Source organism: Pantherophis guttatus, chromosome 1, assembly GCF_059756535.1.
Source record: "Pantherophis guttatus breed Tessera chromosome 1, ASM5975653v1, whole genome shotgun sequence".
NCBI lineage: Eukaryota > Metazoa > Chordata > Lepidosauria > Squamata > Colubridae > Pantherophis > Pantherophis guttatus.
In genome coordinates, this window is record NC_142063.1 from 195390415 (window position 1) to 195406594 (window position 16180).

At 38.1% G+C, this 16180-nt stretch overlaps 1 protein-coding gene across 1 annotated transcript in view; it reads left to right on the forward strand.

The window, feature by feature from the left end:
• Positions 1–5544: 5544 nt before the first annotated feature.
• Positions 5545–16180, forward strand: part of BFSP1 (beaded filament structural protein 1) — a 34833-nt gene continuing 24197 nt past the window's right edge. The window contains exons 1-3 of the mRNA XM_034432415.3: positions 5545–6171; positions 9801–9861; positions 15496–15591. Of these exons, the coding sequence (XP_034288306.2) occupies positions 5801–6171; positions 9801–9861; positions 15496–15591 (528 nt within the window). The 5' untranslated portion in view covers positions 5545–5800. The remainder of the gene's footprint in view (positions 6172–9800; positions 9862–15495; positions 15592–16180) is intronic.

Genomic DNA, 16180 nt, shown 5'->3' on the forward strand with positions numbered 1-16180 from the left:
GAGAAACTATTAAAATAATGAAATATAAAAGTTATGGCTGGTTCTTGACCAGAGATAAAAATAGTAAATTATTCCACTCAGGAAAAAGCAATCTGTAGAGTAAAGCAATCTAGCATGAGTAACTATAAATTAACACCCAGTTCAACTTCTTTTGATTATCTTGAGTAATGTCCAGATTTATAACGGAGAAATCAAGCTATTGTCTATCCTAGTCTAAAGTTTGTTTATTCATTCACTGTTTTTAACCAGTGCAATCAAGAGTTGTTTAAGGTCTTGGAGACCAAAAAGCAATATCTTGAGTTAGCTTGAGAACAGGTGTGCACACAGAATGAAAAAAATAATACTTTTTTGCTTTGAATCCAAGTATCAAGGCAGTTCTGATTAATTGTTCTTTGTGGGCTGCAGTTTGGCAGAACTGAAATCCAGAACTTTTTAATATTGTTTTGGATTTGGGACAAAAGAAAATCTGGAGGGATGAATACAGCAAGGCTAGTGGGCCTCACACCTGTATCTCTTCAGTCTGTCTGCCAGTCTTTACTTTCTCTTCTTCATTTCTTTCCTTACCTCCCAGGCGTGGGTTTCAATTTTGTTTGCTACTGGTTCATTTGTGGGCGCACTTGCACATGCCGCTTCTGCGCATGCACAGAAGCTTCTGCATATGCACAGATGTCTGGGCAGTGGGCGGAGCCTCCCGCTGCCGCCACTACTGGTTCACCCAATCTGGGGTGAACCGGTAGCAACTCACCACTGCTACCTCTCCTTAGTTGCCCCAGCTGTCCTTAGTTTCGTTTGTGGGCTATGTAATCAGACCATCCATCCAATGTTCCCTATTTCTTGCTTGTACTGCTTGTCAGCATTCCAGAAAACCCCCCAACTCCAAGTAAAAGTCTGAAGCAAGCATTTTTCAAAGTTCTATTTATTAGAATAGGTAAACTGGCACATCTGGGAAAACCCAAATCTGAGAGGTCCGGGTTTTCCCTCAGTAAATCAAAACCCCCCAAACCATTCCCTCAGTCCTCAGACGATCACATGCTCCAATCACCATCCGTCCCATCTCGAGACAGCACTCCGACCACTCCTTCTCCAGATGCAGGATCGCCCTGACCTTGACTGACAGGAAGAATGCTATTATGTCTAAAGACAATCCCTCTACTAAATCCCCCCTCCTACTTTCCCCCACATGAGAAGGTGGCAGCATGGAAGCTTCTGACCTAATATGGCTTCCAAAGCTGACACTGCCACCCTTTAACTGCCTCCAGTGTCCTCACCTTCAAGTGCACTGTTATAACATGTCAAAAACCTCATTTTCAAAAGTTCCTACTATTTCATCATATAACAAGAATGAATGAATGTGTCGGCAATACAATCTGAGGGAACTGCAGCTAAATTTATTTCTGAGCAAATATATTAATTCATGATTAGTATTGTTGTTTTACCTCACATGAATGTTGCCAAGTAATGTTTGTCTAGTTATCAAATGGATCTGTTTTATAAACAGGTTCTAACTTAGACAACCCAATATCACCAATTTTACTATTTGGCTTAAAATCCCGTTAGCTAATTTCCCCCTACTTGTTTGTTGGACTAAACATGATTAGAAATTGAATATGAGGAGAGATATACTTATCTAGATTGAAAGATAATTGTATGAAAACCATATTTGGGGATTATTTACTTTATTCTGTGTTGTGGACATAATTATTTATTAATGAGGGCAGGAATATTATCTGCCGGGATAGACGTGTTTGTATGTTTAATGTTATGAATGGGGGAGGGAGGGAGGGGAATGTATGGTTTTTGTTTTTATGTATAATCAATGTTTTTGTCTTATGTTGATTTTAACTTGGAAAACTTAAAATTTATTTTTAAAAAAAGAAATTGAAGCTGCAATGAAAAATATGAAAGGACTTTGAACCTGGAAATGCAGACAGAATATTGAGAAAGGGCATTTCTTGTCCTTCTGCACACAAGGACAATCATGGTCACCATGCCTCAAATGTGCATGTTCCTCTGGATTAAAAGATGGAAGAAGCAATGACAAAATACAGGATGGATATAGGCCAGTTCTGAAACTTGCCTGGACTTTCTGCATAATTGTATGAATGGCATCTATTGTTTTTAAAGAAACTTTGCAGAACAAAACATCAAAATGATTTGATAATGAGAGCCAATCAGCTGCAACTCTAGGTTTTCATAGCAGAGAATCAGCATTAAAAAAAAATACTGTAGAGGTAAACAAATTTAAAGGAGGCAGATCTGGGCTACTGTGGAAACAAATACTAGATTTCATGAACTTTTAGCCTGATTCAACAAAGCAGTTGTCTGCCTCCAATTTTGGAGCATTGAAGAATCAAGAACTGGCATCTAATTTTGCCATCATTGTGTTAAAATACTGGAGTGTGTATCCCAAGAGATAGGTGATGTATTAAAAAAAAAGGTACACTTGAAATTGAGAATGTGTTGCAGAGACTCTGGTACAAAGGTTGCCATCCTAACTTTAGTAAATTAGTTACATTTTGAGGTAAGGTGTAATGCTGCAGTGATACAGCCCTCTGGTGGTGTGTATTTAGCAAGATTTTTTTTTTTGCAGTTTTATCTGAATTTTATGAGAACCAATCAATTTTAGGAGTGCAATGAAATAAGAGTCTTTTTAATGGAGATGGGGGAGCAGATGTCCTCAAAGGAGGACTTTCATTAAATATCTAAAATGTCAAAAAGGTTCAATATTTTTCATTCAAATATCAACATATGACCATATTTTCAATATATGATCATCAATATTTAGCATTTAAGATTCCTCCAATTATTTGACTATTGGATTCAATAGAAAATAAGAGGGAAATTAAACTGGCATGGGATATAATGGGAAGAACATTCTCTTTCTGTAGAGGTAGCAGATGTAAGTGTATATGTTTGTGTGTATATAAACATTTTGTCTCTGTCCTTTCATAGTAAAAGAAGTCAGAAATGATTCCTAGGGCTCATAAAGGAGCCTTCTTTTCTATAATTCTTAAAGGATAACGGTCTGTAGAGATTCTCATTCATCCAGGTCATGGTTGTCCCAAAGGTGCTTTTTCAGGAGGCAACTGGACTTTCTGGTTTTTCTTTGAAGATGTTTCGCTTCTCATCCAAGAAGCTTCTTCAGCTCTGAGCTCTGAAGAATATTACTAATCCTACAGTTGGCTTTATCATCTAGAATGATACATCTGCACTATACTGTACATGGAACAAGTTGTACATGGGACAAGACATGAGATGGAAGGGTAGATAGGGATGGCTTAATGGATATTGTTCTTAGAGTTAGTTTCTCTCTAGCGACTTGATCTGGGACCGGTCAAATTTAACTCTGTTGGAGTGTTAGACCTGGTTGTTTGTCATTCCAGGTGATAAAACTGACTATAGGATTAACAAGGTCATTTTACAGCAATTATGGAAAAGAAGGCTCCTCTGTGTTCACTGGAAAGCATTTGGGACATCTTTAATTCTGAAAGCTCAGATGCAAAAAGTTCATTCAAACATACACATACATGTATGCTTGCAACCTTTGCTTAGTCACTGGGCTAAGTGACTTTTATACAAAAGTCACTTAACCCAGAGTCACTTAGGAGAAATGGGCAGTGTAGAAATTTGATGAATGTATAAATAAATGCCCATTAATAAATAGCCACAAAATGGATTATTTGCTATATTTCCTAAGGAAACTATATTCAGAAAGGGATTGTGGCATTGGACTTTCTTATCAAATTCATGTTGGAGGCAGTAAGAGAGAGTGAGTCTGAATGGAATACACTGGAAACTCATGGGAACATGAAGCAAAGCATTACTCAGCGTACACCACAAGCCCATATTTGATTGACTGCTTGCCATCAAATCAGTGTCAACTGTTAATGACCACATAAATAGATTTCCTCCATGACAACCAGGTCCTTGAGGTTTCCCAACAGTATACTCATCACCATTATAATTGAATCTATTCATCTTGCTGCTGGTTGTCCTCTTCTTTCTTCCAACTTTCCAGGCATTAGAACCTTCTTCAGAAGTTCTGAAGTAGGTCCAAAGTAGGGTAATTTGAGTCATTTTAACCTCAAGTGAGAACACATTTTATTATTTGGATATAGCCCAAGAGCAGGGGTGAAATCCAGCAGGTTCTAACAGGTTCTGGAGAACCAGTAGAGGAAATTTTGAGTAGTTCAGAGTACCGGCCAATACCACCTCTGGCTGGCCTCAGAGTGGGGTGGGAATGGAGATTTTGCAATATCTTACTATCATGCTTTAATATTAACAGCATTCAAATATTGGACAAATAATTGTTATATGACATCCTTGGTGCTATATGAGTTTAGATGATTTGTTGGTGGTGTTAGTTTGTGGCTGCCTTTAATTTGTGGGGAAGCAAATAGATTCTCCTTTGTGACTCTGTGTGTGTGTGTGTGTGTGTGTGTGTGTGTGTGTGTGTGTGAGAGAGAGAGAGAGAGAGAGAGAGAGAGAGAGAGAGAGAGAGAGAGAAAGAGAGAGAGAGAGGGAGAGAGAGGGAGAGAGAGACTGAGACTTGAGTTGGAGTTGGATTCTCTTAGCTTCTAAAATGGAATTAGCTTTATGGTGTTCTTATATTATGAGAACCCAGATTGTTGGGGGCAATATGCTGACTCTGTAAACTGCTTAGAGAGGGCTGTAAAGCGGCATATAAGTCTAAATGCTATTGCTATTGCTATTATCTTCCTCAAAACTGTGGGAATCCATGGCCCCACCTTCTATCAATAGCATTACTGAATTTCAGTGACCGGGTTGCCTTTAAGTGTTGACCAAGAGGGTCTCTTTTATCATGAACCAGGGAGAATCTGGCTTGTGGAGATCTCAGCCACAGAGCTCATGGATGATTTTGAACCATTCACTCTCAGCCCTACCTCTGATGATAAAATGAAAGGAGATAACTTTATACATTATTCAGAGTTTACTGCAGTCCTGGGCTATTTGAAAAATAGAGGCTTCTTTCTCTGGAATAGCATAAGAACTTATGACTTGTGAGGCCATGAGAGGGGAAAAAAACCATAGGAACTAATATCATGATAATCTAGGTCAGAGGTCTTCAAACTTGGCAGCTTTAAGATTTATGGATTTCAACTCCCAGAATTGGAGAAGAATTCTGGCTGAAGAATTCTGGGAGTTGAAGTCCACAAGTCTTAAAGCTGCCAAGTTTGGGGACCCCTGATCTAGGTGCTAAAGGTGCTCTTAAGTAGAAGTGTGGTCCTTTTTAAGTTTTAAATATCTTTTTGTCACTAGGATTCTGTTTCTAAAGCCAGGCCAAGCCAACATTACTCCAGGCATTAGTTAAATGTGTTACTCTCAGTCAAAACGCCCTATGATAGACAAAATAGAACAAAAACCCAGTGGAATGTTTGGGACTCATCCTGTAAAGCCACATGCCTTTTGTGTTCTGCTCCTCTCTTGCTTTCTAATCAATTCAGCAAAAACTATACAGCTCTCTCCCTTTGCTTCCCCCAGCATCACATGCAATTGAAAAAATCTGGTGGGGAAGAAAGCAAAAAGTGCTGACAGAATTTAAAACCATCACTATCAGGAACCAGAAGGCAGGACGGTCTAATTTTTGTTTTGTTTCTCTTGCAGTGAGCTTAGGAGCCGTAGAGTCTTAGACTGAGCTGTTATTTTGAGTTTCACCAGAGAACTGAGTCTACCCAGGGTTCAAACACATTTGAAGTGAAAAGACCCAGTTTGGCATTTCAAACTGGAAAGACACAGACAAGGGAGATTCCTGGGCTCCCCCACGGCTCCCTATTCTGCCATGTATAGGAGCAGCTACTTGCATGCAGTCCACAAGGAGAAGTATGAACAATCTGATTCTTATGAAGAACTTCCAGAGTCACCGGAATTTGGTGGTCTTGCACAAGCCCAAGGCCTGGAAAACCTGCAGGACCTTAGTGAACGGTTTGCAAACTACATCAACAGGGCTCGGGTGCTTGAGCAACGTAATGCCATCTTCCGCAAGCAGCTTGAGACGTTCCAACGCATGGATGAGCTGGTTGGATTAGAAGAGGCTTTTGCTGCTCAGATTGACCTCAATCACCAGCGGGTCCGTGATTTGGCCACCAACAGGTCTAAGCTGGAACGTGAGAAGAAAGATGCTCAGCGCATGCTGGATGAATACTGTAACAAGTAAGTTGGTTGGAGATGAAGGAGATGTCTTCATTACAGCAGATGTTTGCATAGAGTTTCCTGATTCTTCAAACCTGTGTCATCTACCTTTGGCTTTTTCTAAATGAAGGTGTAAACAATCCTTTTTGTGGCTTTGGATAAGCAATCCCACAAAAGCAAAACAAAGATCCTAGGACCTTGGCTTGTGAAAGTGAAAAGAAATAAGGGTCTTCATGCCATTTTGTGATGAGGTCCAAAATTCTCTACCAATAGCAGTGATAGCCCTCACTATCTGAACCTATGTGTTCAAAGAGAATATTCACAATCAAAAATAGAAGGCACATCTATCAAAATTTTTTCTTCACAAAGGCATAGGGAGGAGAAAGTTAGAATTAAGTATGAAATACAGTGTCATCTGGATTCGTTGTAAAATGCCATAAATAAGTACAATATAGTAGTGGTGCAGAAAGGGGAAAAAATATCTGAAAGGACTTTTGGTGACTAAGCTAGTCTAATGAGTTTGTGTCAGGAATGGAGTTGTAAAGTTGGTACTTTGAGAATAAATAATCAGAAAATAATCACCGAAGCAACAGTTTTCTAGAAGTCAGCCAATAGGCTGAAACAATGTTAGTTGTTAGTTAGTTTGTTTGTTTTTCTTTTTTTTGTATTGTTTTTATGTATACATGTTTGTAAGTATTTTTGTCTGCTTAATTAAAAAAAAAGAATAAATTTCACATTTGCATAGAAAATATTTAATTGGGAAATATTTCTCAATTTGGAAAAAAATGCTGAACCAATCAATAGCTTTCACAGATTGTGATCACCTCCAGTGCTTTATGGAGTGTTTTGAATGTATGTAGCAACATTGCCTGAATATTTGTGATTATTATTCCTTTACTATTTATGCAAATTATAAATGACTTTTCTATCCTGAGGGCATTCAAGGTGTTCAGATAATTTCATTTCTCGCTATGTGAGTCATGAAACATATATATGTCCTGTCCAATCTCTCCTTTGTTTCTTAGCGTCTTTCATTTATTTTTCTCAATCTGGCTCCTCATATCTTTGAGGCTTGTTTTTTCCCCCTGTTTTCTTTCTGTAGTAACAGAGGTAAACAAAACACCCACCCCCCAAAAAATCCCCAAAGTATAGAATACTTATGTTACAATTGAAAACATTTATTCTATTTTCAGATATAATTCCTTTCTTTGATTTTGTTTGGAAAAATGAAGGAAACAGGTAGTCCTCAACTTGCAACTGTGATTGAGCCTGGCATTATGGTTGTAAATTGTTGCAGTCATTAAGCAGATCACCATGAGACCACGCCCAATTTTAATACCTTTTTTTCAATGATCATTAATAAAGGTGTGCCATTTGCAAAGTGCCCAAAATATGATCATGTGACTGCTGTGTGTGTGTGTGTGTGTGTGTGTGTGTGTGTGTGTGTGTGTGTGTGCTGTTGCAACTTCAAAATCAGGTCATAAATAGCTTGGGGGGGGTTAATTGTAAATTTGAATGGTTGCTAAGCGACTGGTTGAAAGTTCAGGACTACCTGTTATTTGTTTGTTTGTACAATGTAGAGACTACTTGATTTTCAGTGCCTTTGGGAAGATTTACAATAAAAAAAAATAAGAAAAATAAAAACACAAAAAGAAATTATGTGTGGCTCTGAAACAAACCCATCCAATGGGGCACAACTATCACCTGATTCCCATAATCTGGGGGAATGGTCAACTTTTTAAGAGCTTCCTGATTTTACCATCAGGGTGGGAGCGTATTTTGGATCCCTCTGGAAATGTATTTTTCTAGAAGGTAGTCACTGCTACAGGGAAGGCTGACAATACTCCTTAATTGTTGGCATTCAAAATGTGCCCATTTAAATTGTGTTGGATATTTTGGATTGTTTTTTATTCTATTTTCTTCCACAGCTTATATGGGACATCATACACATATAACTATAAATACAAAATACAACCCTAGCCAGTCTTTTTTATTCTGGAGGAATCCTTGAAATAATGATCAGATTACTGGAAACCCTGTGGGGAAAAACCTCACAACTGAATTTACTTCTAACCTTCACGACCCAGGTTTTACAAGGTTTACTGCAGCAGCAAAATGGCAGGCTGGTAGATCAGTCGCAATCCATAAGAATTCCTACCACTGCAGGCACTAGCATTGTGCAACACACGAATTTCAGCGGTTTTTTCCCCAATCAGGATCTGTCATGGAAACCCTCCTGATCTCTTATGGAATCCCTGTTAAGAAAGGCTCTTCTAATCTCTTATGTGAAGATACTTGGGTTCCTTTTGGGCTCATGGCTTACTTTTCTCCTTTCCTTTAAAATGTGCAACAAGAGAATGAATCTTTTGGAAAGATTTGTCTCTGGTTTTAATTAACCACAATTGGTGGATTCAGCTAAACTAGCAACTATAGCTAACATTAACTATGGTTCATTTAAAGTAGCTAACTTAATAAGCCATGGTTTAAAGTTGGCTTGTTTTAAAATAAAGAATAATTTGCCATTTTGGACAAACCCCACAGTTAAGTAAAAACAGCAGCTTCTGTATTTCTCCTCTCAGCAATGCAGGAGACGGAGAGAAAATGGAGGGAAGCCCAAGGCCAGCAGGATGTTAGATTTATATTTATATCAGCTTCTTAGAGCCCCAGCAGGCATGGCTGGTGATGCTATCATCACCAGGAAAGATGAACCTGGAATTTTTACCTCATTGTTCAGGTTTTGAAGAATTGAGAGATTCTTTTAATGCAGGGGGAAAAAGCCCCTCAGAGCTAAACATTTATAATTCAGTCTTCTGGAAGCTGCAAATATGGCATTGTGGGCATATCAGTGGTGAAATCCATTTTTTAAAACTACCGGTTCTGTGGGCGTGGCTTGGTGGGTTTGGTGCAAAATCTCCATTCCCTCCCCACTCTGGGGCCAGCCAGAGATGGTATTTGCCGGTTCTCCGAACTACTCAAAATTTCTGCTACCGGTTCTCCAGAACCTGTCAGAACCTGCTGGATTTCACCCCTGGGGCATATGTATTTCATCGGCAGTGCCTAGTTTAATATTATGTCCAAATGTATCCATTAATATCCATATAAAAATGCAAGTTTGAGGTATTTGGCTAATTTCTTTTTTTTAACTTTTTTCTTTTAAAAAATCTTATTACATTTTAAAGAAGATCTATAAACAGACATAGCCAAGGTAGAGGAATAAAATACAAATTAATAAACAAGGAATTATTTATTAGTGGTAGAATTAGTAAAAAATTATCTCAGAGAACATAGTTTTCCAGTCTATTATCAATTAATTATAAATAATCTACTCAAAAATGAATACCGAGAACTATGGTCAGTACAGTTGGCAACGTGAAAGCTTTAATTAATTAGGGCATTAATTGAATTAATTAGGGCATCTTTCAGAAACTTCACAACAGTATCATTCATCAGATAACCTTTTGTACTACAGTAAATTCAATTCATGTCACTACAAATCTGTTCTAATTTAGATATAATGTAATGTTGAAATAAAGACTGTATGCAGGGACAAATTCAAACTCTGGACGTGGTATTGAAGCTATGTCTTAAGTTATGGTGGAGGAGTGGTCTCCAATTCCAATTGAATGAGATTTTATTTTCTAATTTTTTAGATATAAAAATGAATGTGAATATCAGAAGAAGCAGAAAAGTACTCTTGAACAGCTTAATAAGGTAAGTTCATTACTTTTTCATCCTTTTCTCCAGATGTCTTTCCATAGATGCTGCTTTTTATATGATGTCATGAGTACTGACAGCCAATAATAACACAGGGACAGGCATTGTTTAGTACTGTCACTTTTGCAGTACTATCTGCACTTGCAGCTTTAAAAAATAGGGTGTTTTAAAAACTACATGTATATTTTTTCGAAGCTTAAAACACCATTTTTTAGAATCTCAGAGTATTAGAATAAATATGTGTGCCACTTTATTTATATACATGGAAAAAGAGGGTGTGGTTAGAATTAGTGTATCAATCGCATACTGTATCTTAATTCCCTCCATCACCCAACAGTTGCCCTTTTGAACAAACCTGGTTTTCTTGGCAAAGAAGTGAAACAATAAAGAGTTGTGTGGGTGGGTATTCTTTCAAGTCAATCTTAACTTGTAGTGACTGCCTGGACATGTCCATGTAGTTTCCTTGACAACGTTTTTTAAACATGACTTCCCTTGCCTTCTTCCCAGGGGTAAGATTGAATGACTGGTCCAAAGTCACCAATGTGGCTTTGTGCCTAAGAACCAACTAAAACTCACTCTTTCGCAACTTCTAACCTTTAATCATCTATACCAAGTTAGCTCTCGTACAGTATTTAAACAATCAATATTTTAAAATTATTCCTCCCCTCTCCCTTTGGGAGGATGTTCTAGAATTAAAATCAGCTGTTTTCCCTTTCTTGATATTTTTGCAGCAATCCCTTTTGCCCCATTTCTCTCCAACTGGGCTTTCAAGCATCTAGTCATTTAACTAGGAACCTCAGAGGTGGAACAGGAAGGTTACAATGTGTAGATTCTAACTGAGAACGAAAGAAATGTAATGAATTGTTCGTTAGACAAGAGGCCAGAGGATTTAGGGCTTCTTTGATTGCAAATGTAATTCAATCAAGGAAACAAATCCTTTCAAGCTGACATGAGTTGTCCTGTCACAGATTGTAAATATCAAACAGCTAATGCAATTTTCACAAATGGCAGCTTGCAAACAAGCTACTAAGTGAAATTGGTTGTTACAGAACATTCATAGTGAATAAATAACAACATTGTCCAAATAGTTTGGTGCCTAGAGCATCCGAAAAAATAATCAGCCAAGATAAAAAACAGGGCCAAATGTTACCCCACCCCTAAAAATACTGAAACCAAGGAACATTTGCAGTACAGAAATAATTTTGAATGTAAGATCAATTTGCTCGGCAAGGCAAGAAATAAGTGGTTTATTGAGGGGTCAATTAATTCATTAAACCTGCTAATTATCAAATGCAATCAGTTACACAGAGATCTGGAATCATTGCCCTAACATGGCATATCATATGCTTTCATACATTGTTTGTTTTACAGAAAGAATGTTGGACGGAAAGAGATGGAGCATAATACTGATACTCTTAAAGGCCATCTGATCTTGCCAGTCTATTTAATTTGTTGTGGAAGCTTTTAGAAATATTTCCTGACTTAAAATAGATATACAGAGAGTACACAGAGGTATACTGCAGCCTTCCTTCCTTCCTTCCTTCCTTCCTTCCTTCCTTCCTTCCTTCCTTCCTTCCTTCCTTCCTTCCTTCCTTCCTTCCTTCCCTTTAGATATGTATACTATGCATGTGTACACATACATAGGCACACATTTCACCCATCAGATTGTGCAATAGTTTAAAAGCCAGGATTTGAAGGAGAGGTGGAGAAGGATAGCACACATTTGCAGAAAGAGCTCAGGAGAGCCCACTGCCAATCTGCGCTGCCCAGAGTGGAGCAGTATTTTGATCACAGAGGGCTGTTCTTAATATTTGGGGTAGGGAGGGGAAGAGGATGACTGCTGTTTGGAATGAAAATATAATTGTAGGTGGGGCTGGAATTTTAAGATTTTAGAGGGATTTGAAGAATGCTTTATCCTTTTAAAAAAAAAACCCTTATGAAGTCTGTTTAACTTTTTTCTCCTTGGATTACCTGCCTCAGAAAACCATTGCCATTCCTGCTAGTGGAAACTCCACAAATCTATGGGATGTTGATTATGTAGTCATGACTGATTTAATTTCCACTAGCTTCAGTCTCTACATTTGAGTAAATCTGGATGAAATCCAATATGTGGTTTTGTTGTTCAGTTTTAAATATAATACTATCACCATATGTTTGAGATTATCCTACCTAAGTATAAATTGTAAACATTTTATTTTTATAAAATAAAATAATTGGGCCAAGGAGGTCTCTATGAGGAGCTTCATGGATGAGTTAGGATTTGAATCTTATCCAGATTTCATGCACCATATGTGCTAATGTCGGATCCCAGTCTTATTTATTATGTTTTCAATTTCATTTTAAAGGCTCAACCTAATAATTGAAATAGGCATTTTCCATTTTGGCAAACATTAGGTGAGTGGGCAAGTGGCATCAAAGATGCTTGTTTGCTGTTTCCTGAAAGCAAACATATAATAATGAGATTTACACTGAAACAAATATTAGTATTTTTGTTGTGTGTTTTTGCTGTCTATACAAGATATTTTCCCCCAGTGTTTTGTGTTTGACAGTGTTTAACAGTTTCCATATAGCTAATGCTCAAAATTCTGTTCTTTGACACAATAATTGATAATATCTTATGCACTGAGATGCAATATCTTTCCACCCGTCACTTTTATTCGGGGATGGGAAGGCAAGCAAAGAGTCAAGATTACAACATATTGTTTATGAAGAGCTATGAATGTTTTTAGTTGACAATTTTCTTTCAGACCATATTGATAAGCATTGTATTACCACAAACAAGATAAGTGAACAGAGTTTAGAAATTGGGACCCAACCATAGGAATAAAATATTAATCAGCTGATGCACAATGCCAACAGATTCCTGCCTAACTTTTACAGGTAATCCGCGACTTACAACTGAAGGTTAAGATGGATTTGCTTAACAACCACTTGATTCACTTAACAATTGAGTAATTCACTTATCAATCATGGCAAAAAGATTGTAAAATTAGGTGTGATTCACTTATCAACCCCCTTGTTTAGCAACAGAAATTCTGGGTCCAGGTGTGATCATAAGGCAAGAACCACCTTTATAGCCTAGGCCAGGGGTGGGCAAATGTGGCACTTTTACAACTGTGGACTTCAACTCCCAGAATTCCTGAGCCAGCTTGGCTGTCTCAGGAATTCTGGGAGTTGAAATCCACAGATTGTAACAGAGCCACATTTGCCCACCCCTGGCCTAGGGAAATGAATGCTAATAAATTATGTTAGGGATCTCTCTCTCTCTCACACACACACACACACACCAGATCTACTATGCAGAATCTACTATGCAGAACCAGGATGATTAGGGAACTGGAGACTAAAACATATGAAGAATGGTTACAGGAACTGGGCATGGCTAGTCTAGTGAAGAGAAGGACCAGGGGAGACATGATAGCAGTGTTCCAATATTTGAGGGGCTGCCACAGAGAGGAGGGGGTCAAGCTATTTTCCAAGGCACCTGAAGGCCAGACAAGGAATAATGGATGGAAACTGATCAAGGAGAGATTCAACCTAGAAATAAGGAGAAATTTCCTGACAGTGAGAACAATCAACCAATGGAACAGCTTGCCTTCAGAAGTTGTGGGAGCTTCATCACTGGAAGTTTTCAAGAAGAGACTGCACTGTCATCTGTCAGAAATGGTGAAGGGTCTCTTGCTTGGGTGCGGGGTTGGACTAGATGGCCTGCAAGGTCCCTTCCAACTCTGTTAATCTGAATCAATCATGAAAGACCCTGAGCCAACTGTAACCATGCTCAATTGATCATATATAACACTGAAATGATTCTTCTCATCCATATGATGAGGTCACTGGGGTTAGTACTTCAAATGCTGTTTGAATTAGTTGTCTCCTAATGTATCTTTGTACGCAGTGTATCATCAATCCTGGTTTCCAGATGTCTGATGAATACCAAAGAAATGTATCTAAATTTATTTTTTAAGCTAAAGTTTAATTTGATTCTATTTTCCCAAATATGTACCCATCAGCAGTATCTAGCTTTCTTTCTCAGCCCAATGGTGGATTCATGGTCTCATTGTAATGCTTCCGATTCAGCTTTCCGTAGGAAAATAGAGAAACAGTGAGCAAATGGATGACTGCTGGCTTAGAATATTCCACTTGTCATTTGCATTCATAAATCTTTATCTGCTCACAAAGCAGATAACTAGGCATGTAGCAAAATTCTATGCTTATTTTTACGATCATTATTACCGGCACAACAGCAATGCTACTTTTGCAATCCATGGGTATAATGGAAACAGCAAGCATCTACACATTTTTGAATAGCACAACAGAGCTTGGAATTAGTTGGCTGGGTCTGTTACAAAAGCAAAACTCACTGAATAACTTCCCATCGCATTGCCTAATCCGAAATGGGCTTGTAGTACAGCTGATAGAAGTGATGTTACTGGAAATTGAACAAGCTACAGTTCATTAGCTAAATAAAGGAGTGCTTGTATTGATTGGCACTTGTACAGCCTACTAGCTGTTTACAGGTGTGTTCAAAGTTGAGAAAGTCCTGTGATTGTTCTTTTCAAAAAGGATGGTTTTTTTTTTTTGCCCATTTGTCCTAGTGCTACATAGCAAACCAGCATCTTAGCCCCTGACAAACAAAGCATGGATAATAAATAATCTTTACATAATGATTTTCTTTTAAAAACAAAACAAAACTCCTTAAACTGCATCTAATGGATCTAAATGGAAGCCCAATGAAATAGGTGGAGGATATAAATCTGGGGAAAAAAAGTTAATTAGAAAAGGGATAGTTACTGTGTTTTCCTGAAAATAAGACCCTGTCTTATATTTTTTTGAACCCTGAAATAAGCGCTTGGCCTTATTGCCATGCGCTCAAAAGCCCGATTGGGCTTATTATCAGGGGATGTCTTATTTTGGGGGAAACAGGTAGTACTTGGAGGGGATAAACCAACATGAAATCCCAGCGTGATTATTTAGAGTGGAAAGTTGAAAAATATCTCAGAAGAAAGCATTGGTAAACTACTTCTACCTTGTTGCCAAGAAAACTGTATAGATGTGATTTTGGAACCTCTTCCTTGAACCACTTGATTCAAGGAACTTTTCTCCTTTTCATATTTATTTGGCATGCAGTTCTACCTAAATGCAGCAGACTACCTATTCAATCAAATTGCCTATCGATTATGAGTGGCCTATCAATTATTTAGATTTCAGTTTTTATATATGCATAATGCAAATAGATATTATTTAAAAATCATCCCTCCTAGCTTTAGAATAGAATAACAGAGTTGGAAGGGACCTTGGAGGTCTTCTAGTCCAACCCCCTGCTTAGGCAGGAAACCCTACACCACTTGAGACAAATGGTTATCCAACATCTTCTTAAAAACTTCCAGTGTTGGAGCATTCATAACTTCTGGAGGCAAGTTGTTCCACTGATTAATTGTTCTAACTGTCAGGAAATTTCTCTGTAGTTGCAAGTTTATATTAATCAATTTCAGAACTGCTATATAAATTATTTCAAGAAATGACTTCATATGTTTTAAAGTCCCTTGTTTCCATTGAATACTGGTGGCTCAAATATTTGTTTAAAAACACAAGTAAAAGGACAAAAGGAAATGATATTTATTTTTATTTTAGGAAGCTGATGAAGCTTTGTTGTGTAATTTAGAACTCCAGATTGAATCACAGTTCTTGCAAGATGATGTAAATGCCACGAAAGACAGATATAAGAAGGTAAGTCTTATTGCTGCTTGTTTCTCATCTCTATTTCCCAAGCAACTTTTAACAAATGAAGCTGCTCCTTCCCTTTTAATACAAGTCTCCTTTCATGTGTCTATGCTGGGCACAAAGAAGAGACATGGTATTAGCCCTGGAGGCCATCTTTTTCTTTGGATCTTCAGGGCTGCCACTCTTAGTGCTGTGGGAAACTGGGAGGGGGGAATTGCATAGAGTAGTGGAGATATGTAGCCATAATAACATTCCTTTCTCTGAGAGTCAAGGACATTCCGGCCTGCACCTGGAGTGGCATGACTGGGAGGCATCTGCAATTGGGACAGTGCATTGATTAGACCATGTTGATGGACATGTGGTGCAGGGGAAGGGACTTGGACTGTCCTTTGGGTGGGGAAAACCTGGAAGCTTTCAGATTCGGTTTTTCCCAGATGTGCCAATATGACATCTCTAATAAAATGGAACTTTGAGGAACTTTTAGCCTCAGAGTCTTCTTTCATTGGGGGTGTAACTTGGAACCCTGACACATGTCTGGTAAAAGGTTTCTTTTGCTTAGGGATTTAAGAGATCTACTATGATTTCTTTGTTTTCT